At 45.8% G+C, this 27,737-nt stretch overlaps 1 protein-coding gene across 1 annotated transcript; it reads left to right on the top strand.

Moving 5' to 3' along the window:
* Window positions 1-670: 670 nt before the first annotated feature.
* OLFML1 (olfactomedin like 1) lies at window positions 671-27,737 on the top strand. Its single transcript, XM_060159778.1, has 3 exons — window positions 671-1,905; window positions 4,124-4,412; window positions 25,962-27,737. The coding sequence occupies exons 1-3, from the start codon at window positions 1,780-1,782 to the stop codon at window positions 26,750-26,752; spliced, it is 1,206 nt and encodes a 401-aa protein (XP_060015761.1). The 5' UTR covers window positions 671-1,779; the 3' UTR covers window positions 26,753-27,737.

The following is a 27,737-nucleotide window of genomic DNA, read 5'->3' as shown; positions in this document are numbered from 1 at the left end:
GAGCACTGCAAGGAAGAGTAGCCCCCGCTCACCGCAACTAGAGAAAGCCCGCGCGCGGCAACAAAGTGAAGACCCAATGCAGCCAAATAAATAAATAAAATTTTAAAAGAAAATCAACCAGAGCACCTTTAGCATAACACTTTATTCCAAAATGCCAGGCATGAAAAGTTTCCCAAAGAGCATTCTCACTCAGGGAAGGAGGCTGAGTGGGGCAGTATTTTTCATGAGAATTTAAGAGGAGGGATCAGCAGAAGTTCACCTAGATTGGGGAATACCGTTGCCCCTTGATATCCGCGGGGAATTCGGTCCAGGACTGCCCCATCCCCATCCCCCCGCGTCCCGAAGATACCAAAATCCTGCGATGCTCACCTTCCTTATGTAAAATGGCTTAGTACACTTAGCCCTCCACATCCGCAGATACAGAGGGCTGAATGTCATCAAAGACAGTTCTTGGAAATAGGAGGAATTGTTCTTAAGGATGAGGAGCCATTGTCTGTGATGATACCAAGAGGGTGGGAAGGAACAGTTAGGGCCTGACCTCACTTGGAAGAGAGGTAGAGAGGAACAGCTAATGGGGACAAGGACATGCAAGGGCCACACTGGAAAATTCTTTTAGTGTCTCTTGCAGGGACCAAATACAAACCCAGGTCTTCTGACTCCTGGTCAGAGATCTTTCCACTTCTCGTAGATGCCCCAACCTTCTCCACTTTGGTAGGTGATTGAGAAAGAACCGTGAGTATCCTGGACCCAACCATGGAAGGAGAGGTTGAGATAAGTAGACCTGGACAGCAAAGGCGAAAAATTGGAAGATTTTACACTTGTGTCCTAGGGATGTGATTTAGCTTCAGCTGGACTGGGGCCTGCAGGAGTTGAGTCCTATGTATTGCTGGCCTGCAGCTGCAAGTGAAGGGAATTCTGCTACGGGAGACTGAGAAAACTCAAGGACCTCCGCGCTAAGGAGTTCCATTTCCTGATGGGCTGGCTCTGGAAATGCCCCTGTATCAGTAATTGTTTGGCTCTTAATGAAACTCTTCTGAGCGTGAATCTCAGATTTTTCAGCTGCCTCCCTGGGTGGCTAGGCCTGTGGCCCATTGGACCTCTCTCCCCAAGAGGCAATGGGCCCAGTGCCCAGGCTGCTCAGAGACCAGGTATATCAGAGCTTTCATTTTTCCTTGCTGTGCCTTTAAGAACTGCAGGAATGCAAAGAGTCTGGGGGAGGGGTGGGGTCTCCCAAAGGGATTTCCGGGAAAAAGGATCCCGGGAATCTGGGCCAGAAACTAAACTGAGAGTCCAACTCTGAGAAGCTGGGGGTGGTATGTGTGTTGGGTCAGGCCTGTGATTGGACTGCAGAGTTCTCTAGGGAGGAAGAAAACAAAAGTAAAAAGGAAAGAGCTGGGGAGAGGGGAGAGGCCCACCCCGGCCCCCATCCCACTCCTATGCACACTCACCCAGGCCTGGAAGAGGGGACAGCCACTAGCCTGCAGAGGGTCCGTGTGTGTCAAAGGTGATAGCGACAGATGCTGGGCCCAGGAAGACCTCTACCCCAAGTCGGCCTGCAGGGCCTCCGGAGACTGACTTGCCAACAGCTGGACTTGATCACCAGCTTGCTAAGCAAGATCACGCATCTGAGGGAGTAACTAGCAGACTTTGCTGTCTGGCTGTTTTTGGAGAATTTTTCTCAGCAGCGGCTAGAAAGCAGGAGACCACCCCCTGGACCCTTGAGCCTTCTTCGAGAAGCAACAGCAGAAGAGATTCCCACCCTGGGTGGTTTGCAGGACCATGCTGGCTCTTAGGCGAGCTTCTGCTTTCAGCGTTCTGATCCTCACGGCCTTTCTGCCCCTGCCGCAGTTCGCCCAGGACCCGGCCATGGTGCACTACATCTATCAGCGCTTTCAAGTGTTGGAGGTAGGTGGCATCTGTGCCCCTGATCTGGGGAACCTGCCTCCCGGAAGTCACTTTATCTTACCCACGCTTCGCTGCCTACTGTGATGCATTTTTCCAGATAGTGAATGATAAATAGATTGCTAAATGTACACTTAATATTTTTCATAGTCTAGTGGTTTCTCCCAGACCTTGAGCAGGGCTTTCCGCTATCCTCTGGTATGGCAGGTTTTCCTCATCTGTAAAATGGGGACGATAATAGAATTTACCTCTTACGGCTATTCTGAAGATTTAATAAATTAATTCCTACTTAGAACATTGCCTGGCATGGTGGTAAATGTCTAAAGTATTATTCAGTTGCTCAGTTTTTAAAATAGGAAAATTAAACATTTGGTCACGTTTTCTTCATGTTTTACTATATCAGGATGATCGCAGATTTTAGTTTTCTTTATGTCTTTTCATGGTGAGCCATTAGGTCATTGCAAAAAGTCATGATATTGGTGTCCTGAGAAGCTCTTAGCTTCTTTTGCTGAACTGGACTTGGTTTTAGAAATGAGCAGATTTCAGCAACGTTAAACAGAGAGAAAAGCGTTGGGGCCTTTTTCTCCAAGTGTTGCAGCTGCCACTTCATTAAAATTTGCAAAACCCAACATTTTTGCCGCAGGGACAGACTCCCAGGGCCAAATGTAACCCTCCGCAGTAACCTCTGACACACCCTGGCCATGACATTGGCTGTTTCATACTTCATGCCTTGCTTTCGTACAAGTTAACTTTTGATAAATTATTTATCTCCTCTCAAAGACACGCTTATCTCCAATTTTCTATTTTTTCCTGAAAACTCTTCAAGTCCGAACTATTTGGTTACAGTCAGGGTAAAACAGTTCCTCAGAGCAGGCTGCACACGTTTCCTAACGTCCGGCGGACTGAGGCCAGGAAGCCATGGAGGAAATGTTCCCAGGCCAGTGGCCTCTTGCTGCTGCCTCATTTGCTCTCTCCTCAGACACCTCCTGCCCAGTCTCACCTCCTTAAATGTGCCAGAATTACTCTCAACCGTGGTCCCTCTTCATTTACCACCAACCTGCCTTGGGGGTCAGCGCCAGTCACATCCCTGCAAGCTTTCCCAATACTCGAATCTGTCTGCAGACAAGGGTGTCGAGTATAGACTGATACTTTCATAGCTATGAATGTGGACTTAAGAAGATAGGGATATGATGTATATAAGGGATATGATGTATATAGGTCTTCCCGCCCCGATCGTGGTAACCTGGGCGGGAAGTTGAGTCCCCAGGTGCTCCACCAGGCCAAGGCAGACACGTAGCAGCAAAGTGAAGCCACTGAGGGATTTGTGTCAGAGGGGTAAGGAAAAAGAGGAAAGATTTAGACAGTTTCTCTCTCCTCCCTCTTTCCCTCTCACCCTTCCTGTTTCTCTCTCCCTCTCTATTTCTGTCTCTCTCTCCCTCCTGCCTTCCCTCCCTTCCTCTCGCACACTCTCTCTCCCGCCACCTTTCTCTCTCTCTTTCATTCATCAATGAACAGTCTTATATCTGCTGTTTGGAGTATATATTAATATTGTTACAACTTTTGTGGAGAGCATTTTGGTGAACCGCCAAATGGTCTTTAAGTCTACATGCTGTTTGACCCAGCAACCCCTCCCATTTCCATCCTTCATTTACTTAGCTTTCATTCAGCAAGTATTTATTGAGTACGACTGTGTGCCAGGCCCTGTGCAGGTGCTGGGGATGGAGCTCACATCTGGAAAGGTATCCTCAGAAAATAACCAGAGAAATACACAAATATGTAAAGACAAAGATTTTGTTTGAATGGCAGAACGTTGAAAACAACATAAGTGTCCATTAAAAAGAGTCTAATGGAAACAATAATGGGATGTCAATTCAATGGAATTGTGTCATTAAAATTATGGTATAGATATATATTAATTGGTATTGAAATATGTTCACAATATATCAGCAAGCTAAAAATATGTTATAAAACATACATGTAGCGAAATCACATTAAAAATATGTTTATATATGTATGACTACATGCATGGGAAAACTTTTAAAGATTTGTACACTAAAGTGTCAATAGTTCTTTGAATTAAGGAACTGTGGGTGATTTTTATTTCCCCCCCATTTGACTATCTGTATTTTAAAAGTCTTTTTCCTGTGAACGAGAGCTGTTGATATTACTTGGGCAACTTAAATAACTGGCAGTAATTTGGGAATTTATTTTCTGACTGAAGCAAGGACTGCAGAAATGTACCCAAGCAACGAGAGAATACATTGAAGATTTCCGAGAGTTCTCGAAAAACATATCCGTTATGCTGGGACGATGTCAGACGTACACAAGTGAGTACAAGAGTGCGGTCCATAACCTGGCCCTGAGAGTCGAACGTGCCCAGCGGGAGATCGACTACCTGGAGTACCTGCGGGAGGCTGAGGTGTGCACAGAATCAGAGGACAAGATGCTGACAGAAAAGCAAGTCCAAGGAGCTGAGGAGGAGAAAAGGATCCGGACACTGCTGAATGCAAGTAAGAGAACTGCGTCTTTTATTACCCCTTCTGGGGACTTTCACGCTCGGAGACAGCTCCCACACAGGTAGGGGGTCTGACCCAGTAAGGACTGGATATGTGCTCTTGTGGGCATGTGCTGGGAGAGAAACCTTATCGCGGCACAGGTGTCCAAAGGAAAATCCATTCTCAGAAAGCAGCTTTCCCTTTCCCAGAGAGTTCCTAAAGCCCCCGTAGAAGACCAGGGCTATGGTGTTAGAAGCCAGCCTAGGAAGGGCATCTCGAGATAGACCTTGGGTTGATAGAGGTGTGTGGTCCCCTGCCACGAAGAGTGGCAGGTTGGTGGATTCTCCCAGTGCTCTGGGAGTAGGGAGAGGCTGCAAATGTGCCCAGAAACATCGTGAAATTGGACAAGGCAACAGCCAACCCTCAGGGCCAGGAACTACAGTGAATTATTATTGTGTATTCTGTTGGGATGATGATATGTTCAAGGTATTTGTCTCCAATCTTGGGATCCATCAGAATCACTTCCAGGCCATTAAGAATAATGGTTAGAAGCTCAAATGATAATAGCAAGTATCAAGCAACAGAAACATAAATGAGAAGGAGAATTTCCATTTCATTAAAACAATGAGGGAGACAAGTCCCCCACCTCAGAGGCTGTATTCTGACATGGTTTCATTGCAAATAGGAAAACTTTATTTATATGCTAATTATGCCTGCCCCAAATGTAAGAAATTTCATCTGGTAAATAAGACATAAGCTGAATGCCGTTATTGGGCTAAGGGTTTCACATATCTTTTCTTTTTCTTTCTTTTTTTTTTAAAATTTATTTATCTTTGGCTGCATTGGGTCCTCATTGCTGCGCAGGCTTTCTCTAATTGCGGCAAGCGGCGGGTGTGGGGTGGGGGGCCACCACTCATTGCGGAGCGCGGGCTTCTCATTGTAGTGGCATCTCCCTTTGCGGAGCACGGGCTCTGGGCATGTGGGCCCCAGTATTCGTGGCATGCGGGCTCCAGAGCGCAGGCTCAGTAGTTGTGGTGCACAGGCCCACTTGCTCGGCGACATGTGGGACCTTCCCGGAGCAGGGATCGAACCCATATCCCCTGCATTGGCAGGTGGATTCCCAACAACTGTGCCACCAGAGAAGCCCCTCATATATCTTTTCAATGTAATCCTTGTAAAAACTCCATGGGTCTTCCAAAATCAGGTGACATTTGATCTGACTTTTGAACAAAGAAGTTAGAGAACGATGAGCAGAGGGCGCGTTAAGTGAGGGTGCAGCAGGTCAAAGGCAAGTAACACTTCCACGTGTAGATCCGCAGTGATGGCTGAATGGAAGCTGCGTGGGGCAGGTGAGTGCAGGGAAGCAAGGCTGAAGGGTTCAGTAGCACCCAGATAATGAAAGACCTTGTGTGCTAGGCTAAGGGGGTTGAACGTGACTGAAGAAACTGTTGAGCACCATTGAACGATTTTAAGCAGGGGCATGACATGCAGGAAGAGGACGAGACTAGAGAGAGAACACTAATCAGGGAAATACTGCAAAAAATTGGTCAATAAGTGATGGTGTCTGCATGAAGTGTCAGGGAGATGGAGAAGGACAGACGGATTTCAGAGTCACTGAGAATTGGAATACACGTGGCTTTGTGACAGATAATTGAATGTGAAAAATGAGTGAGGGGGTTGAGTCCACGATGCTTCCTGGGTCTTTGGCCTAGGCCATCGGGTGGCTGGTCTGAAGTACACTGCGAAAGGTAACCCAAGAGGCGTTGTGGAGCACTTACTACTGGACTGTTTTTGTTGTTTTTTTCGGAGCGCTTATTACTCTGAGATCTTCTAGTTCATTTATTTGCTCGATGCTCATTTTCTGCCTCCCCTTCTCGAGTGTCAGCTCTATGAGAGCCTGGATCCTGCCTTTCATGTTCGATGCTGCATCCCAGTGCCTAGAATTGTGTCTATGTTCAATAAATACTTGTTGGTGAATAACTAAGGGGACGAATGAATGAATGGATAGAGGGATTGTTAGCACAGACAGAGGGGTTATTAGGTTTTGGCAGAAAAGAGAAAATCTTATCTCTGAGTCAGAAGACAGAGAAGAGGGTCCCTTATCTATATTATGAAGCACTTGGTCAAGTTGGTCAAGTGAGTGGTCCTTTCTGGCCCTGTCTTGAGATGAACCTCCTCCTTCTGAGAGGGAGCAGCTGGGGGTAAGCATGGGACGAGGGACTGGGGAAAAGGGCAAGGATGAGCCAGTGGAAAAGGAACAGCTCCCTAAAAAGCTGATGGGGAGGATTGGGTGATAAATGTAGCCTGAGCTAGAATGTGCTCTCCCCAGGGGTGAGGGAGGACCCCAAGCCTGGACGATGGTGCTGGCTTGGATCTCTGAGACACTCTAAGCCCCTCAGGCCTTGAGGTTGCCCACTTCCACTCCAGCTAGAGCTCAGCAGAGGTCCTGAGTCTGGACTTTCTGCTATTTCAACCCTTGTCCTCTGCCTCATCTCTCAGACCCTGGAGGCCTAAAATATTCCCTCTCCCAGCTCCATGGTGAGTGAAAACTCTTTCGACTTTTCAGAGATGGCTGCTTCCATGCCTGTTGCCTCGGGAGCCCTCTTTTTTGTTGTTGTTTTTTGTTTTTTGCGGTACGCGGGCCTCTCACTGTTGTGGCCTCTCCCGTTGCGGAGCACAGGCTCCGGACGTGCAGGCTCAGCGGCCATGGCTCACGGGCCGAGCCACTCCACGGCATCTTCCCGGACCGGGCACGAACCTGTGTCCCCTGCATCGGCAGGCGGACTCTCAACCACTGCACCACCAGGGAAGCCCGGGAGCCCTCTTTTGATGATTTGTCAGTTTATGATTCAACAAGCACCTTTTGCCTCGACTCCTGGATGGGCCCTGTGCTCACAGCAGGGACAGAGGAAGCAGTGGAACATGTCTGCATCCTGCACTGGCTTTCTTACAGCTTCTCTGGCCTCTGGTTTTGCCTCCTCCTGCCGTGTGCTGTCTCGTAGGCCTTCCCACAACACACGTGGAGGTAGAGTGTGTTCGCCGTTTGGCACCAATTATCAACAGCCACAAAAAACCCCTTCAAATCTCAGCCTTTTATATGAGGAAGACCCTTCAGAAAGTGGCCTGAGCTGATCTCCATCTCCTCCCATAATTTACCCACATGCAGGAGCAATTAAAACAGATAAACAAATATATATATATGTATATATATTTTTCTACCCACCTTTTATGTCTCAAAAATTCTGTGGATTCTCTGTAAACACTTCTGCCCACCTCCCCAGCTCTCCCCTCCCCGCCCCACCAGACAGATTGGCCCCTAATGCACCTGGAGCACCTCACTCAATCTTCCAAGGCAGCACTAACTCTCAACCACGCATATCTGTGTGTGTCTGACTCCTCAGCCTGACCGTGAATACACTGACGTCTTCATTCCTGTACTCAGAGAGCCGGGGTCAGGGCAAAACCATCTGTGATGGCAGAGACCCCTCAGAGCTTGGTTAGGGAAAGACAGACCTGCAAACAATCACAACTGCGTGATTAGTGCCCTCTGACCTATTATTTCCAGAAGTTCTGTGCCCAAGGATGGACTTTGGAATGCCAGCGTATCCCCCTTCCACGCACTGTTTTGTATTTTACATACTGTGCCCATCCCCCATGGTTTCGGCCATGTATCTTAGTAACTATGCCTGTATTAGTTATTCTAATGCTGTGTAACACATCACCGCAGCTCTAGCAGTTTAAAATAATATACATGTATTATCTTAGAGTTTCTTTGGGTTCAGGCGTCCAGGCACAGCTTAGCTGGATGCTTCGTTCAACAGTCTCGTGAGGGTACAATCAAGGTGTTGGCTGGGCTCCATTCTCACCTGGAGCTCAGGGTCCTCTTTCAAGTTCATTGATGTTGGCAGAATTCACCTTCCTGTGGTTGTAGGGCGGAGGCCTCAGCTTCCAGAAGCCGCTCCTCTTCACAGGCAGCTCGCAATGTGCCTACTGCTCCCTCGGGGCCAGGAGGAGAGCGCCTCTCTTTGGGATGTGCTCAGTCTCTCTTTTAAGATTTAGGTCAAGCCCACCCATAATCATCTTCCTTTTGATTAACTCAAAATCAACTGATTTTGGACCTTAATTATATCTCCAAAATCTCTTTAGCTTTGTCTCATGATGTAACCTAGTCAAGGAGGGCAATCATATTCACAATCATATTGAGTGAGGCTGCAGCCCTCACTCAAGGGGAGGGGAGTATGTAGGGCATGACCATGGGGGTGGGAACCTTAGAATTCTGCCCATCCCAGCCAGTGCTGTTACCTGTACCCACCTTCTTCCCACAAGGCTCCCATCTTCCTATCTTCTAACCTTGGTTGCTGGGACTGTGCTGGCTGTGAAACTTTCACTAGAATCCTGAGGCCTCAAGTCAGCATCCTCGTGTGGGCAAATATGGGATTATGGGCTAGGGAGGGTCGCCAGAGGTCACATCAAGTGTTTCATTCATACATACGTGCCATCTTAGAGAGTGTTTTCAGAAAACCTAGAGAGAGAAGATAACATAACTTCCTTGGAGAATTCAACATTGTGTCTTAGGAGATTTCCAGAAAATTCTAACATCAGTCTAAATGGTTCTCGTTTATTCTAGGAATACTTATTGGGCAACTATAAAGGGCCAGATACTGGGGATAATAAATACGGTAGAGTTGCTCTGTAATTAAGCCATTTCCTATAGAGCTGTGCTCAAGTCTTCAGCCTTTATTGAGAGATGATCCACAAATGATGTTCACGTGAGGACCGCAATTCCAGGGATGTTTGGGCTAAGGTAAAATTCTTAGAATCTTAACTCTAACACATATAGACTCTCTCTCCTCCTTTCTCTCTCTCTCTCTCTCTCTCTCTCTTTCTCTGTCTCTCATGCGCACAATTTAGAATGCAGTGACTGAAAGATATTTGAATACAATCTAACTTATATTTTAAACTCATTCCAAGTCTTTGGTACTATAACTGTTATAAGTAAAAAGAAATTTTGCATTGCACTTGGCAACTTACGGCAAAGCACCACTGGCTCAGATACCCAGATTGAGAATTTATCCAACAGTCTTTGGCAGATTCTACAAGCTGTATTCATGGGTGGATCAGAAGAGTGTTAACCTCTTCTTAACTTGTAAATAGCTTGTAAAGAAAAATTCTCAAGGCAGTCAGAATACGACATTATAGCATTATTTTACTTCCTGTTTTAGTCCCGCTCCTTTATTTGCAAGGGTGCATGCAAATTACCTCCAGTAACCCTCTCCCTGCTGAAGTAAATAACTCATATCCTTTGTTAGATCATGTTTTAGAGGAGAAAGTCTATTGCTGCAAATTCAAATGCCTCTGGGGTCCATTCAGGTATAAATGTGCGTGCCTCATACTGAAAGCCATTAAAAACCAAACAAAATAAAAACAGGGCTTCCCTGGTGGCACAGTGGTTGGGAGTCTGCCTGCCGATGCAGGGGACACGGGTTTGTGCCCCAGTCCGGGAGGATCCCACATGCCGCGGAGCGGCTGGGCCCATGAGCCATGGCCGCTGAGCCTGCGCGTCCGGAGCCTATGCTCTGCAACGGGAGAGGCCACGGCAGTGAGAGGCCCGCGTACCGCAAAAATTAAATTAAATTAAATTAAATTAAATTAAATTATAATTAAAAAAAACAAACTAGCGTAAAACCCACTAGAAGACAAATAAAGCATATTTGTGAGCCAACTCTCAAGGTCCATTAGTTTGCGATGAGTGTAACAAAACATTAAGAGATGTATAACTCTAAATTGCAACAGAGGTATCTCCCACAAAGGAGGGCATTGAGGGTACACACAGGTGTAAGCGCAGGAGGGTATGAGAGTACTTGTGCACGCACACACATACACACACAGAGAAGTTACTGCATTCGCAGAGCAGCAGTGCCAAAGGTATATGTACAGCTTATCCTATGCTGCCTCTGGGACAGTGCCATAGGTCACTGTGCTGGGTTCAGAAAGGCCAACGGACATAGGCCCGTGGTCTATGAGGATACCTCCAGGACCATCACTACAGGTATTAATAGAAGATCCCAGAGTTGTTTTAGCTGATGGCTTTGGCTCCAGGTGTAGCGAACCTCCCCATTCATTCTCTCTCTGACTCATTCATTTGTTCATTCATTCAACAAATCTCTAGCTGAATTCCATATATACGTTGGCATTGTGCCAGGCATTAGAGATGGAACATTGAATAGGGTAACATTCTTGTCCTCAAAAAGCTTACAGCCAAGTGGGGAAACCTCCAAACAAACACAGAATAACAGGTAGTGTGATGCCTGTTCTGATGGAGGGTGTCACAGAAGCACAGGCGCAGGCATTCAGTAATTAAGTAAGGTCAAGGTTGCCATGGAGATGGGGATGGGGGAGACCGTGGAATCTGGAATGTGACCCTCAAGCCAAGTTTTAATGTTGGAAAAGAACTAATTACATGGAGAACAGAGTAAAGGGCACTTCAAGCAAATGACCAGCATGCGGATGTACAAAGGCCTAATCGGGCTTAGGGTTCAGTAGACCCAGGTGTAGGGAGGAGTGGAGAGGAGATGAAAGAACCAGACAAGACCTAAGCTCCTTTGTGCTGAGCCTCTTCGCTTTCTAGCTGTGGGGAATGCAAGTAATATGAATAACCGTAGCTAATAGTTATTGAGTGCTTATTATGTACCGGGTAATCTTTAAGTATTTTCTATGTCTTGTTGGATTATATCAGCTAATTCTCACAACAAACCTATGTGACAGGTATTATAATTAACCCCCATTTTATAGATGTGGAAATCAGGGCACTGAGTGAATAAGTCATCTGTCCAAGGTCTCACTGCTAACTGACGCCGGAGGAGGGTTCAAACCAAGGCAGGCCGACTCCTACATATACTAACCTTTCCCATCGTGCTGTTTTGCGTAATAGTGGTACGCAGGGGAGTGTCCGGGCTCGGACGGAGGTTTTGAGGAAGATCATCTGGCTCCAGTGTTCAGAATGGGCTGGCAGTGGGGGAGTTTGAGTGCTCATAGCAGGGAGAACCAGGGCCAGGCCGGCCATCTGCAGGGCTGTCACAGAGGCCCTCAGGTAGCAGCCCTCGGCTCTGAGACTAAATACCTGCGCCCAGAGGCATTATTATTGTGGAACATGCATGAAGACCATGTGAGGCCTCTTAGTTGTTATTTAATGATGATTCCTACTCACAAACAGATTGCTTTAAATCATTCTTTCAAATCCTGTCCAAGAAACATCAGTTCCCCACCGCTCTCCAACCCTTGGTTTTTAATTCCCTGCCTTTTCTTCATTTATTTTTAAATAATGAACTTCCTCTGCTTTCCCCCACTATTCTCTCAGTTAACAGAAGAGTCCCACACACACTCTCCTGTGCTAGAAATCTCAGGAGCATCCCTTTGGCCCTCATCTGATAAGTTGCTCAATAGATTCTTCCTTCTGAATGTCTCTCAAGTTTATTCTTTCCATCTACACTGCTCTCTCATCATCTCCAGTCTCGATGACTGCAGAAGACTCCTAACCGATCTTCCTTTTCCAGGGTTTCATCCTGTATTGCCACCAGGGTTATCTTGATAAAATTACTGCATCAGTGCTTATCATCTTGGATGGCAGCCACAACCTACAGGGTAAAGCAAACCCCATAAAATAACATAAAGAAAGCCCTTTACAACTGACCCCAACGTAGCTTTCTTCAAATAATTTGTTTTGTTATTCTCTCTGAAAGTAATACCTGCTGATTAAATAAAAACCATGAATATTGTACATACTATATCTATTGTATTTACTGTTATTGTAAAAGTAGATAGCAAGCCATATGAACAATTTTTTTAAAGTTTTCTTTAAGTTCTTTATTTTTTTATTGAAGTATAGTTGATTTACAGTGTTTCAGGTGTACAGCAAAGTGATTCAGATATATATCTGAAAAATATATATATATACTTTTTCAGATTCTTTTCCATTATAGGTTATTATGAGATATTGAATATAGTTCCCTGTGCTATACAGTAGGTCCTTGTTGTTTATCTATTTTATATGTAGTCGTGCGTACCTGTTAATCCCAAATTCCAAATTTATTCCTCCCCCCCTTTCCCCTTTGGTAACTGTAAGTTTTGAACACAGCAACTTTTAGCATTTCTCAACTTAGTCTTGTGCCACTACTGCCAGTTCCCATTCACCTGATGCTCTATGCTGTGTTGAATCTGCTATTCTGAAAACATAAAATATACTCCATGCATGTCTGCACTATTCATGCTGTGTTCCCCAAGTCTAACACAGTGCCTGGAACAGAGTAGGGATCAGTATTTTCTGACCTTGAGGAGTAGTTTCTTGGAAAGTGGAAGCAACTGTTTGCCAGGAATTCCATTACGCCTCTTGTATCTGATATGGTATCCAATGCCCATGACAACTCTGCTAGGTAGATAGTATTAGGACTTCTTTTCAGATGATGAAACTGTGTCTCAGAGTTTCATGTAGCCCGATCTTCCTCCCACTTTCCTGCTACGCTGAAGAGTAAGCACCACCCGCTAGACACACTAGATTCATCTCAGTCTCCCTATCTGCTCATGGTTCCCTTACCCGGACCCCACAGGAGGTGTCTGCCACAAGAATGCTGCATGACAAGCCACTTTGAAAGTTAGTGGGTTAAAACAATCATTGACTATTTCTCAGGAGTCCACAGGGCAGCTGGGAGTTCTGTTGGCCTGGACCAGGCTTAGCTATTCTCGGCAGGGCTCCCTAGTGCATCTACAATTAGTGACACGTTGCCCAGGAGATGGCTGGTTGAGGATGGCCTCAGTCGCAATGGCTTTATTCTTCTCCACATGGCATCTGATCTTGCAGGAGGCAAACCTGGGCTTGTTCTTGTGGTGGAGGCAGATGTCTGAGGGAGAGGGCACAAGCACACCAAGGTCTGGTCACTTTCACCACGTTGTTTTGGCCAAAGCAAGTTCAAGTCTGGCTCTGGAGCCCATCTTTCCATAGAACCTCTAGTAGCATCCATCTGAGGCTTTTGGTGTTGCTGCTTCTGGAAAGAGGCAGCAATCAAGATGTGTTTTTAGGGACTTCCCTGGCGGTCCAGTGGTTAAGACTCTGCCTTCCAATGCAGGGGGCGTGGGCTTGATCCCTGTTCAGGGAACTGAGATCCCACATGCCGTGTGGTGTGGCAAAGAAAAAAAAAAAAAGAAAAAGATGGGATTTTAAATATGCAAATCTCTATAAGAAAGCAGTGGATGGGGCATTAGTGTGATTGATGGTTTTGAGGGGAGACCAGAGAACCAGTGAGAGGGCTGCTGCAGAGTTCAGGATGAGGTGAGCAGCTGCTATACCCACACACGTTGAGAAAGGATAGAAAGAACGGTGGGATTGATTGCACGGGAAGAATCCATGGCGACACGCAAAATGATTCTGTTTTCTAACCAGGCACATGGGAGAATGGTAATACCACACCTAGACATTGAGAACATCTCCATCCTTTTTAGTTTGGGTAAGAATATTACAGGAAAAAATTAACCCAATATGCAAAAAACAAAACCCAGCTTAGTCTTTAAATAAAAGTTAAATAAAAGCAAGAAGTTCATAATTATAAACCTGGAATGCTTAAGATGTTGCAACAGTTAGATAAATAATGCAAAACAGAGGCTGTTTGATCAGAAGTTCCCTGGAGGACTGCCCAGTTCCGTACTTCACTTTACATGAGTATTTACCCGCCTGGATCCTCTAGGACCACAGCTCTCAAACTTTTATCTCAGGAACACTTTACTTTTAAAAAATTATTCAGGACCCCAAAGAGTTTTTGTTGATGTATATCTCTTAGCATCGTCATAATTAAAGTAGAGAAATAGTAATATGTGCCGGAGGCTGTTCTAGGACAGGATGTCCAGCAGTGAATATAACACATTGGATAAAGCCCTGCCGTCACAAGGCTTACATTCTATTGAGGGAAGTCAAACAATTAATACGTTAGCAAGGAAATTTATAATATGTCAGAAAGAAGATAAATACTGTGGAAGAAAAACAAGTAAGATGAGGTTATGGAAAGCTGTCCTCTTCTGAAAGGACACATCCTGGCTATGAACTCCAACTATAGGTAATTCCAGTGGAAGCAGTGGACTCGCGCCTACTCACAGGTCTTCCCAGCTTCCACGCACTCCATGCTGTTGAGCAGCACCCAGCCATGCAAGTCAACAGCCATGTTTTCTTTCTCACACTCTGCTGCTAATCACTAATAAAGGGAAGCTGGCCGGGCTCTGTGCTGGGTGCCATGAAATACTTTTAGTGTTGGGAACCTAGAAAGACCTTTGAGGTGGATTCACTAAAGAGTTCTGTGCGACTCACCAAAACATGTGGAGCGCGTATTGTATGCCAGGCCCTGTTTAAGCACTCACCCTGGGTTCTCAGCCCATCTGCAAAGCCAAATCCTCCCGTGGCTCACTGAGTACCACTTCATATAAGCTGGTCTTCCTGCCTTCCTGCTATCCAACCCCCCAGGCATTCAGACAGTGAAATGGCACCTGCTAATGTCCACACATACTTCTTGTTATTTGATTTCCAAGTTGGCCTAGCGTGAGTTGGGGTAGCAACTGACTAATACCGCATTATCTGAATCTAATTGATTCCTGAGTTTGAACAGTAAGCGTTTGAATAGTGAGGGAGATGTGTACTGTGTCTCAGGCACTGTGGATAAAAAGACAAGGCACAGCTTCTGTCTTAAGTGCTTGCAAGGAAGCAAAGTGAATGGGCGATTCCAATTCAGCCCGAAAACTGCCCCAGAAGAGGGCTGCACAGAAAGCTTTAGGTACACAAGGAGCAACTAGCTGCTATGCAAGAGTCAGAGACTTCTGTTTTGAAGGACAAGAGATGTATCTTAAGTTAGTGAAGATGAGCTAAGGAAAAGTAGGGGCAAAGTTTAAAACTTGTGAGAGGCCATGGCAAGTTCAGTGACTAGTAACTAGTCCATTGTGGTGGGCAAATGACAAAAGAGGTCAGATGAAGGACCTTGGGTACCATGCTGACATATCAGAAATATATCCTGTGAGGGGCTTCCCTGGTGGCGCAGTGGTTGAGAATCCGCCTGCCAATGCAGGGGACACAGGTTCGATCCCTGGTCCGGGAAGATCCCACATGCCGCGGAGCAACTAAGCCCATGCGCCACAACTACTGAGCCTGTGCTCTAGAGCCTGTGAGCCACAACTGCTGAGCCCGTGTGCCACAACTACCGAAGCCCGTGCCCCTAGAGCCTGTGCTCCACAACGAGAGAAGACACTGCAATGAGAAGCCTGTGCACTGCAATGAAGAGTAGACCCTGCTCGCCGCAACTAGAGAAAGCCCGCACGCAGCAACGCAGACCCAACACAGCCAAAAATAAATAAATAAAATAAATAAATTTATTAAATAAAAAAAAAAGAAATATATCCTGTGGGCAAAAAGCATAAATGCCCCTAGTTTCCAGAACACTTAAGTCCACATTGACAGTTTTATTGTAATAGCTTGAAGCTTCATAATTGACTACTCGTCTGAGAGCTGTCATCTTTGACATCCCCACGTACCTGTCACTTCAGAGGTATTGACAAATGTTTATTAACATGAATACAATTCAGATGGTTGAAGAAATCAAGATTTATAACAGAGAATTTCAAGAAGCAGTCAAAATATGCATGGCTTTACAGAAATTCTCTTCTTTTCAGTGAATTCATCACTTTTCTTCCCAGTTAAATCTGACCTTCCTTCCCTGTTGCTGTCTCATGCATTCTATCACCCCCAACTGTTGTAGGAAAATGGGGCGTGAGAGGATGGTCACGTCTGAGGTCTTGGGCAAGTCCATGGGACAGGCCGCCAAGTGAGGTTCCTTGGCTTCACACAGGGAAGAATTCAAGAGTGAGCCATAGTAAGGTGAAAGCAGGTGTATTGAGAAATATACATTCCATAGACAGAATGTGGTCTGTCTCGGAAGGTGAGTGCAGCCCCGAAATATGGGGTGGTTAGTTTTTACAGGCTGGGTAATTTCATAGGCTAATGAATGGGGGGATTTTTCCAATTATTTTGGGGAATGGTTGGAGATTTCCAGGAATTGGGCCATCACCCACCTTTTGGTCTTTTATGGTCGGCCTCAGAACTGTCATGGTGCCTGTGGGTGTCATTTAACATATGCTAATGTAGTACAATGAGCGTATCATGGGGCTCAAGGCCTACTGGACGTTGAATCTTCTGCCATCTTGGGCCTAGTTGGGTCTAACCAGTTTTTGTTGTATCCTCAGTGTCATACTTTTAAAGGTTGTGCCCCCCCCCCTTCCCTTCTGTCTCAAAACCTTGAGTCTGGTTTATCACTCCACTCCCACAACTGAATCAGTTACCTGACCTCTCTTTTTCTGTTTTTTGAGTCTGTGCCCATTTTTTCATTCCCATCACCATTTAGATTTTTCTCGTCTGGATTGTACTTACAGACTCTCCACCTGTCTCCCTCTATCCCCTCTCCCCCACCTCTACCCCCCCGTTCATTCTCTACTAATATGCAGACCACTGTTTTTAAAACATAACTCTGATTGAGTCATTCCCCTATGGAGGGACGAGTCTCAGCAAGTCTGGAGAGTAATCCTATTAAATAAGGGGGAAAATATTTAAAAGATTCAAATAAATGATATTTATATATGAATTCACTCTGAGGCCTTGGGCCAAATTCTATCCTAATTGCTTGTCTGCAAGTCTGCCTAAGGGCTAAACCACAGATTTTCATTCTCTGGTTTGCACAATGTCAGTGTCTCTGTTAAATAATTTGCATTTTGGCTGGACTCAAAAGTTTTCAATTTGTTTCCTATCCTTCCTCAACCTTTTACTCCTGTTAATTATCTCCTCTCAAGAGAAGCACAGCAGGGAGTTTTAACTTACCCTTTTACTCAGACACTGTGAGTATATTTTCCCCAAATTCCAAAAGAGGAGGAATTTATAAAAATTACAGAATATCCACCTGAATAAACTATACGACATCCAGGCTAAACCCCTCGTTCTGCAGCTGGAAAAGCTAAGGGTTGATTGACAAGGAACTTTCAGGGAGTCACAGAGGGAGGCAGAGATGGAGCTCGGACCACTCAGGTCTCTGACTCCCAGTCCCAGGTTCTGGCTACAAAGGGATAGGAGAAGCGGGACCTCACGGGGCTGGAAATTCTGTGTTCCCCCCCGGACTGTGTTTCCCTGATCAAAACCATCTAACACTCTTGTTTTGCTATTTCTTCAAGGATTCTGCATTAGAAAAGAGGAGTAGAAGGAGAAAGAAGAATGTTTGTATTAATTTCTCCTGTATTTTAAATGAACATTGTCTCACTGATGAGACATTGAATGCCTTGTTCTTAGCCATAGTTTCTCGTAGCTGGGCTGCAAGCCTGCTAACTTTCTTCCCAGGAGGATGGGCAGCCTGAGAGCTTCCCAGTCAGGACACATATCTTAGCACCCTGTGAACAGGCCCCAGGGAGTCCATTATCCTCATCTCTCCCTCTCTAGGCACACCCAGGCTCACCCCTTCCCACCATGTGCACACATCCATCCACCATGTTCCTGGGGCTGGCTGGGGGTGTCCTGGATGGCCCTGCCTTCCAGCTCAGATGAGCTCAGAGGCCCTCTTAGCTAGATGATCTATCCAGGTAACTTATCCAAACTTTTTTTTTTTTTTAAACTTGGAAAATGGAGATTAAAATATCTACCACTTAGGCTTATTATAAGACGTAGATAAATTAATGCAAATAAGTACCTATCACAGTACCAAGCATATTATATGTATTTGTAGGTATTTATTCATTTCTTGAGATTTTGGGCTTGTTCCTCAATAGGGAACAGCTTCTGAGCTTCTCTTGTGGCCCTTGGGACCCCCACTCTTTCCCATTAAATGTATCTGTGATCACATACAAGCTTAAATCCTTGTTCATTCATCCTCTGTGATCACCAGAGTATGTGGGAAGAGCAGAGCATTCACGTGAGACAGATTCGGCTGGTGAGACTGAGAAAAGGCATACCGAGCCCTAGCAGAGACGGATCTCGGTAAGCAGGGCAGTCCACTCTTCTCTTTTCTGCACCACGGCCCATAGCCCCCAAAGCTCAGCGTGGAGGGGGATCCTTCTGTGAGCTGCTCCTGAAATGCAGATGAGGGACCTTGAGTGCCATGCTGAGATATTTGAAACTTATTCTAAGGTTCCCAGCTGGCCCAGGCTCCTCTGCCTTTCCTAGGGGTTTGGCTTCTATAACCCAGGCCAACCAGAATGAAGTTGACCCAGAGGCCACAGGGAAGCAATCCCCCAGTCTGGCAAAGCGGGTCAGTAGGGTAACATGGTGGCAAATGATGGCCGAGAGATTTCCGTAATGATGTCAAAAACTCGGCCGCTGTACACCGGTGCCGAGTCAAATCTTGGGGACAGAGTTCTGGGTGAAGTAGAAAAGAATAGGTTTATTGCTTTGCCAGGCGAAGGGGACATGGTGGACTCATGCCCTGAAAAACTGTGTCTTAACGCGAGGAGTTTTATAGCAGTGGTTCAAGGGTGGGGTTGCTGACAAGGATCAGGGTGTGTGCGGGGCCTGCACTCCTTTAATCTGGCCTCAGGTGGTCTCCCGATGAGCTTCTCAAGGTTATCAAACTGTGACCTTCTCTTGAATGAAGAATGTAACATCTTCCATTTGTTGGGGGTTTTAGTTCTGCAGAAGAGCTCAAAGATACTGTTATGTGTATCCCTTGAGGTGGAACCAGGACCCTGCCCCAGAGGCTGCACTATTGTTTCTTGACTGCTCCTCCCTTGTCTCTGAGTCCCCTCCCTTCCCTGATTAGCAGCTGTTCGAATCTGGCCTTTGGAACTCAGGGAAAGTCATGGAGGCTGGAGTCTGTTCCCTACAAACAAGAGACCGGGGACACAGAAAGACTTCCGTGCCCAGGAGCCCCACAGGGTCCTGCTCATTTCAATAGCTTGCCCCCAAGTCTGACCCTGGCCATGCTGTGGGCCAGGCAAAGCCTCTGGGAGCAACCACTGATGACATGACTGCTGAAAGGACTGATTTCCCAGGACTTGGCTCTCCCCAGCCCCACTCCTGCCCTATGTTTCCTTGGTAACAATGTTGTGCCACATCTTTAAATGAAATAATGCATTTGAAAGTATCATAAACGCTTTAAGGTGCTTTACAAATTATAATTACTTAAGACAGATCTGTGATCAGAACTCTGGATGTGCAGCACCAGTTAAACCCTAGAAAAACATCTGCTTGAATGAACCTATTTTCCTTATTAATTCAATAGATATTTATTGAACCACAGAGCTCCCAGTAAGGCAGTAGAGTACAACAGTAAACAGGAAGACAAAGGCCCTGCTTTTGTGGAGCTTATAGTCTAATGGGAGAGAAGGACAATACACTAGTAAGTAAAACAGATAACATAATTACAGAACATGGTAAGTGATATAAAGAGAATAAGAGAGATGCTGCAGTAGATCATTTTAAATGTAGATACAGCGGTCACAGGTAGTCTCTTAAGGAGATAAGATTGAAACTGAGCTTTGAAGGACGCGTAGGAGCAGACCATGGGAGGATCAAGGAAGAGAACACTCCAGGCGGAAAGAATTGCAAGTGCAAGAGTCCTGAGGCAGAAGCAAACTTGACAGCTCCCAGAACAGCAAGAAAGCCAATGTAATCAGTGCACAGTGAGGCAAGATTGTGGGGCAGGGTTGGGGAGAAAGTGGAGGATCAAGTCCCAGAGACAGGGAGGGGCCAACGAGGTAGGCGCTTTGAGCCAAATTAGGATTTTATTCCAAGAGTGGTGGGAAAAAAGGGTTAGCAGGTTGGTCGCATAATTCATGTTTTTAAACAGATCACTCCTACTGCTTTGTGGAGAACATTCTATAGCAAAGCAAGAGTAAAATCAGAGAGACAAATTAGGGACTATTGTAGTAGTCCAGGCAAAAGGTGAGGGTTCACGGCGTGCAGGGGAAGAGGAGGCAGAGGGAGTGGGAAGAGGAGGATATATAAATATACTGAGCATTTTAATTTAAGTATAACGTCATAAGTTAAAGGTAAGTTTACTACCAGAACTTGCTAGTGTGGGGAGATGGAAGGAAATGAATCAAGAATGACTTCTAGAGAAGAAATTTGATTGATGGTTCTTGCTTGAAATGGGAAGAAGAGGGAGGAAGTTTGGGGGATAAAAGCAAGAGTTCTGCTTTGGACAGGTGAAGTTTGAAGATAGCCAATGAGGAACACTGACTAGATGAATGAGTTTGGGGCTAAGTAGACATCCAGATAGGATGTCTTTCCAGGTACAAGTTTGGATTTCATCCTTATTCAGAACTTACATGCTCTTCAGAGCCATTCTCTTCAGAGAATGAAGTGAGCTGGAAAGTGATCATAGATAGAGAAATGAAAAGGTCTGAGGATAGAACACTTTAAGATGGATGGTGATAAGGAAGCAGCCATGAATTCCAAGATTAAAACAATCCTGAACAATAGGACAGACAAAAGCAGGGGTGTTCCAGAATCACGAGGAGAAGGAGTTTCAGGGAGAGGTAGCAGTCAAGTAACCAAAGCTTACTGGGAAGTTGATTAGGATGAAGACCGAGAACTGACCCTTAGATTTTACAACATGGTGGTTGTTGGTGACCTTGGCAAAAACTGATCCAGTGGAGTGGGGCAGGGGAACTTAGACTTGTGGAGAGCTGGAGCTGATTAGAGTGGCTTAAGGGATAATTGGAGGTGAGAAACCTCCTCTCTCAAGGAGTTTTGTTATAAAGTGGAATAGAAAAATGGGGCCACACTGGATTCTAGCATGATCTTACAGCCTGCTTGTTTACAGAGGGGAACGATCCAGTTGGGAGGAAGAGACTATTGAGCAGGAGAGGGCGAGATAATTTCTGGTGCTGAGTCCTTGACTCGGTGAGAGGGATGAGATCCACTGCAAAAGTAAAGAGAGCAGGAGGGACGCAGGGAGTATGGGATCGGGCGCAACTGGTTAATAGACTGGGTGGTTGGAAACTCATTCATTCAGCAAATACTGGCCTGCTGTGTGGCAGATGCTATCCTAGGGGCAAGACATACAGCAGTGAATGAAACAGATAAGGCAAAGCTCATGCCCTCGTGGAGTTTATACTCTGTTGAGGGGAGTTGAGCAATAAACATGTTAACAGATGAATTTATAATATGTCAGATAGAAGGTAAGCGCTATGGAGAACAGTGAGCTAGGGTAAAGGGGATACGGAGAGCTGGAGGACGGGCCACCATTTTTAATAGGGTGGTCAGAGAAGACCTTTATGATCAGGAGAAGACATTTGGGAGCAGACCTAAAGGCAGCGAGGGAGGAAGTCTAGTAGATATCTTCAGGAAGATGGTTCCAAGCAGAGGGAACAAAATGTGACAAATTCCTGAGGCAGGAACGTGCTTGGCATAATTTGAGGAACCGCAGGGAGACCAGTGTAGCTGCACAAAATGATCAAAGTAGGGGAGTTGCAGGAGACAAGGCAGGGAAGCAGTGGGCAGACAGTCCCAGATGGCCCGGAAGGCAGAGATGTGAGCTTTACTCTGAGTCAGATGGGAAGTCCCTGGTGAGTTTTGAACAGACATGTGACATGATCTGACTTAATTTTTCAAAGATGCTTCGGCTGCTGTGAGGAATGGCCTCTGGGGTCAAGGATAGAAGTTTGGCCACCACGTAGAAGGCTATTGCAGTAATCCACACCAGCGATGATGTTGTTCTCCTATTGCTTCTGTTTTCTCAGTGAAATCAGAGGCAAGATCTGCCTAAGCGAGTGAGGAGGGTATGAGGGACCCTTGAGGAGAGAAGAGAAGCTGTGATCATTGTGGGTGGTGAATTGATTAAGGAACTGTGGTAGGATTGCTACCCAAACAGCTGGCAGTCACAAGCAGTTTGCCAGATGCTTGCTGACCTCAACCTCTGGGACTTCTCTGGCTGTGCATGTTTATGTGTTTGTTTGTTTTCATCGAAGTATAATTGATTGACAGTGTTGTGCCAGTCTCTGCTGTAAAGCAGAGTGACTCAGTTTTACCCATATATACATTCTTTATTTAATATTCTTTTCCATTATGGTTTATCCCAGGAGACTGGCTATAGTTCCCTGTGCTATGGCTGTGCCTCCTTCTTCCTTGTGTCCGCTTTCTCTCCCATCATCCTGCTTCTTGTCTTCTGACTCTAGTCGGCCTCCAGTTGGCCTGGAGAACCCATGCATTTATTAAGAACAAAATGACAACCCACTGGCCCTTCTAGCTTCTGATATCAAAGGTTTTAGAAGGATTTGAGGGAGACTCTCAGCGTGCTCAGTTCTTCTTGAGAGACTGTTATACACCCAACTATCACTCCACCACCTTACCCTACAGCAGTCAGGGAGGGAGGCCCAGAGAGTTCCCATGCTTTTATTAAGACTCTGCTCTCCCACCTGCGATACAGATTTGAGGGAGAAACACAAGGTTCTTCATGCTTCTAGTAAGGCCACCACTCCCTGCCTCTGTGACACTGCTCACCACTGCTCCCTGCCCTGTCTAACAGGGCAGTCCCAACAAGCAGCTCATAATTAAAACTGATGACCCACTTTTCCTGAAATGATGAGCAGCTCTCATCTCATCTTGACCCACATCCCTCTTTAACTTGGTCACCATGACAATCCCAAGACTCTAAGGTCTTCTTGAAGATAGCGTATGTAAGGACCATGTGGAAATGGCTTATACCACTTCTGTCTACATCCCGTTAGACAGGATATAGGTCAACGGGTACAGCTTACATACAAAGGAGACTGCTAACGTGTGACTAAGGAAGAGGAAAATGAAACGGCATTTGATGAACACAGACATTGTCTCTGTGGTGACACAAAGATCAAGGGGGAAGACATTTTCTCCCCCCTTGATCTTTACTGATCAATACTGCCATGCTACAGAAAGGTCAGGTAAGATACGGAAATAAAAGTCTGAGTTTTCAGTTAGGAAGTCCCTGGTCACATTTTAAAAGGTTGTTTCTGTGAAGTTATGGTGAAGTGAAAGAATGGGAGGTGAAGAAATGGATGCAGAGAGTATAAACTATCCTGTAGGAGAGTCTAGTTCTATAAAATTATAGAAAGGGTGAAGTAAGTAGAAAAGAGTGCCTAACTGTGGGAGAATTGATGTTTCCAAGCTAATAAAATAGTAGCGAAGGAGAAATCTGAGATAATAGAAAGGGGATCATTCATGGAGGAAATCTAGAAGAAGCCAGGAAAGGATGAGATGGGTGCAGATGGAAGTATTAGTCGTACACAGGAGGAATGACATGGCTTCTTTTAAGATGTGTGGGAGGGGGACTTCCTTGGTGGTGCAGTGGTTAAGAATCCGCCTGCCAATGTAGGGGACACAGGTTCAAGCCCTGGTCCGGGAAGATCCCATATGCTGTGGAGCAACCAAGCCCGTGTGCCACAGCTACTGAGCCCGCGAGCCACAAGTACTGAGGCCCGTGTGCCACAACTACTGAAGCCCACGCGCCTAGAGCCCGTGCTCCGCAACAAGAGAAGCCACCGCAATGAGAAGCCTGCACACCGCAACGAAAGAGTAGCTCCCACTCATTGCAACTAGAGAAAGCCCGCGTGCAGCAGCAAAGACCCAAGGCAGCCAAAAATAAATTAAAAATAAAAAAAGATGTGTGGGAGGGTAGAAAGGGCAGGAGTTGAAGAAAAGTCTATAAGTGAGGAACAGGAAGTGGAGGGAGTTCACATCTAATGGTATTTATTTTTGCAAAGGAGTTATTATGAGGCACTGATGAGCTAGTTTTGGGGCAGGAGGCAGGATTTAAGATAGGTGCCATGTGGAAGATGGGCTGAGCACAGAGAGTATAGTACAGTAGTTAGGGCTCAGCTGAGGTTGGAGATCCCTTAGTGTAATGACACCAATATGCACCATTTTGAGTTTTTCTCCACCAACACACAACTCTCAAGGGCAGGCAGAACTTTGAACTGATCCAGGATCAGGGTCAAAGAAGGAAGGGTTTTTGGTTTTGGGGGGTTTTAAATTAATTAATTAGGCTGTGTTGGGTCTTAGTTGCAGCATGCAGGACCTTCGTTGTGGCATTGCTTGCAGCGCGAGGGCTCTTTGTTGTGGCACGCCGGCTTCTCTCTAGTTGTGGCAGAGAGCGCGCAGGCTCTCTGGTTGTGGCACACGGGTTTAGTTGCCCCACGGCATGTGGGATCTTAGTTCCCCGACTAGGGATCGACCCCGCGTCCCCTGCATTGGAAGGCGGATTCTTAACCACTGGACCACCAGGGAAGTCCCAAGGAAGGGTTTTTGCATGAAGCTGAGAGAGTAATAGTCTAAGTAGCTGTGAGGAGCTAGAAAAATGTAGGCCCCTTCTTTTTACTTCATCTTCTTCCACCTAGTTTAGACCTTTATCATCCTGTTTGGATTATAAAAATACCCTCCGAATTGGTTTCCCTGATTTTAGTCTCTTCTCCCTGTATCCATCGTACACATGGCTGCCAGCTTAATTAATCTTATAGAACAACCTTGGCCATGTTTCAGTCTTGCTCAAAAACTTCAGTAGCTCCCTACCTCCCTACAGAATTAAATTCATGTTCCTTAGCTCCACCCTCAAGGTTCCAGGCACGGAGCTGGTTTCAATTTACTGCTTTGTTTTATGCATCTAGTTTTATACACAAAGTATTTGGCTGGTATTGGGTGAAACTCTATACTACTTTACTAACACTAATCTTGGAGGACTTTCCCCAGTGTGGTTTTGTTAACTGTTGGGAAAGTTTTTCCCACCCATCTCAGAATGTCCTTCGAGGTGTCTTTCAAGGGCTAATTCAAATGCAGATTCTCTCCTGTGTCACATGATATGTCTCTTCTTTGTCCTCCTTTTTGAAAAAAAATCATTTTAAGCTTTATATTCTGGATAGTCATGTACCTGTTAAGCCAGGACCATGCCTAATTTATCATTGCACCGCAGTCCATTGTAGCCCCAGCTCATAACACCTAGCTCAGTATCTTGTTTTTTGTAGGTATCCAAAGTCAGCTGACTAAAGGCACGCATGCATTCATGAATAAATGAGTGAAGGCATGAGTAGAACCCTTATAATGGTCTAGTAGGGTTAAGAACCAGAATCCTTCACTAGAAGGTCACCTCCTCAAGGTGTAGGGTTGATATTATAATTTTTATCTTTAGTACTTAGCACTGTTCTGGGAGAGTACTGTAAGCTAAGTATACGGCAGATACCCAGTAAAATCTTGGCAAACAGAATTGAATTAGGTCATTCCATACCCTAGTCATTCTCAGTGTGTCAACCTCAAGCGCTCTAGAGAGTTAACAGGGCCTCTGACACAGCAAATAGTTGGTTATATCCTGACTTGATTATCGTGACTAATGCGCTTATAACTGGACGGCAGCTCACTTAACAGAGACCCAATTATTCATTAAAGTCCTTGATTCATTGAATCCTACAATCAGTTATGATTGATCTCTGTGTGATCATTTTATTCTAGACACTGAAGGGAAAAAAAAAGCAATCTGTGAGAAAAGCAGACCTCTTGCGTTTATAAAGTAACCTTCCCCTTTTCTCCTGTTTGGCCAGGCTGTGACAACATGCTGATGGGCATAAAGTCTCTGAAAATAGTGAAGAAGACAATGGACACAGATGGCTCTTGGATGAAAGATGCTGTCAGAGACTCTCCAAAAGTGTATCTCTTAACTGGATCCAGAAACAACACTGTCTGGGAATTTGCCAGCATCCGGGCATTCATGGAAGATAGCACCAAGCCAGCCCCCCGGAAGCTGACCCTAACACATTCCTGGCAGGGGACAGGCCAAGTGATCTACAAAGGTTTCCTATTTTTTCACAGCCAAGGGACTCCCAATGAGATCATCAAATATAACCTGCAGAAGAGGACCGTGGAAGATAGGATGCTGCTCTCGGGAGGGGCAGGCAGAGCCCTGGCCTACCCGCGCTCCCCCTCGACTTACATTGACCTGGCTGCGGATGAGCACGGGCTCTGGGCCATCCACTCAGGGCCAAGCATCCACGGCCATTTGGTTCTCACGAAAATTGAGCCCGACACACTGGGAGTGGAACACTCATGGGACACTCCATGCAGAAGTCAGGATGCCGAAGCCTCCTTCCTCTTGTGTGGTGTCCTCTACGTGGTCTACAGCTCTGGTGGCCTCGGCCCGCATCACATCACTTGTGTCTATGATCCGCTGGGCGCTGTCATGGAGGAGGATCTGCCCAACGTGTTCTTCCCCAGGCGGTCGAGGAGTCACTCCATGATCCATTACAACCCTAGAGATAAGCAGCTCTATGCCTGGAATGATGGAAACCAGATCATTTACAAACTCCAGACAAAGAGAAAGCAGCCTCTGCAGTGATACGTTGCAGCCACGAGGGAGAGCGCCGGGGATGCTGCTCTCCGGGAGACAGAAGCCACAGCCCCTTTGCAACACAGAATCCCTCTAATCGCACACAGGGATAGGGGCTGGAAGCGGGAATGCGCACGCGTCCTTTTCCAGATGGTACTGCCTTCACTGTCTTCCAAGAGCATAGATGAGAGTCTGTCATTCAGGAATTTTCAACAACTTCCATTACGCATCCAAACCTCCTGGAGCTCAAGGCCTTCCACATTCCGATCCAGTTTACTTCTAGCCTTTTCTTTTACTAGCATTTACTCTAACTCTCCCCGCCCCCGCCCCCCAGCCATTAGAAATGTAAGCCACCCCCTAATACTCCTGGCTTCTCTCCCCTCTGGTCTTTGCTCAAATCTCTTTCCTCTTTCACAAATGCCTACTGATATTCTTCCATTATTCACTGCCCAAATAAAGTACTATTTCTTATTGATGTTTAATCTCGGTTTCCCCTGGTTCTGCCCCTCCACCAAGCCAGGTGGATGTAATAATAAAGTGAAAACATTACCATTTGAGTACCAGTTTCCAGTTACAAAGTGTCTGCACCCATGTTACAAGTCATCTCACCCTTAGGAGATAGTCAGGACAAGTCTTTATAGAGGAGGAGGGTTCAGGTGAGCCATTCAAAGTACCAAAGCTACAAAATGAAAGAGCTAGAAAATACTGCAAACCCCATAATCTTTCCGTTGTCCAAGGAAGCATCAAATATATATGTTTGTTCGCCCAACCTTCTCTAAGCAATACGTTAATCATCTCAACCTAAAAATAATGGTTCGCCCCTTTAGCTAGTCGCATGTCCACACAAGACCCTCCTATAGGCCTTTCAAAAGCTACTTCTTCTAGAAAACCATCCTAAGGGTGAGGACCCCACCTCTGTTCTTATCTTGCCTTTCCTTCCCTTGCTTTTCTCATCTTGCTTGAAATACAATAAAACTGACACTGAACAACTAAA

This window comes from Lagenorhynchus albirostris, chromosome 9 (genome assembly GCF_949774975.1).
Source record: "Lagenorhynchus albirostris chromosome 9, mLagAlb1.1, whole genome shotgun sequence".
Lineage (NCBI taxonomy): Eukaryota > Metazoa > Chordata > Mammalia > Artiodactyla > Delphinidae > Lagenorhynchus > Lagenorhynchus albirostris.
This window is presented reverse-complemented; position numbering and strand designations above follow the sequence as displayed.

Bases quoted from the DNA above. Each gene is read 5' to 3' on its own strand.
- OLFML1 (XM_060159778.1), top strand. From the start codon at position 1,780: ATGCTGGCTCTTAGGCGAGCTTCTGCTTTCAGCGTTCTGATCCTCACG. The intron at 1,906-4,123 runs GTAGGTGGCATC...TTCTGACTGAAG, and splicing joins AGCGCTTTCAAGTGTTGGAG to CAAGGACTGCAGAAATGTAC. The intron at 4,413-25,961 runs GTAAGAGAACTG...CTGTTTGGCCAG, and splicing joins CCGGACACTGCTGAATGCAA to GCTGTGACAACATGCTGATG.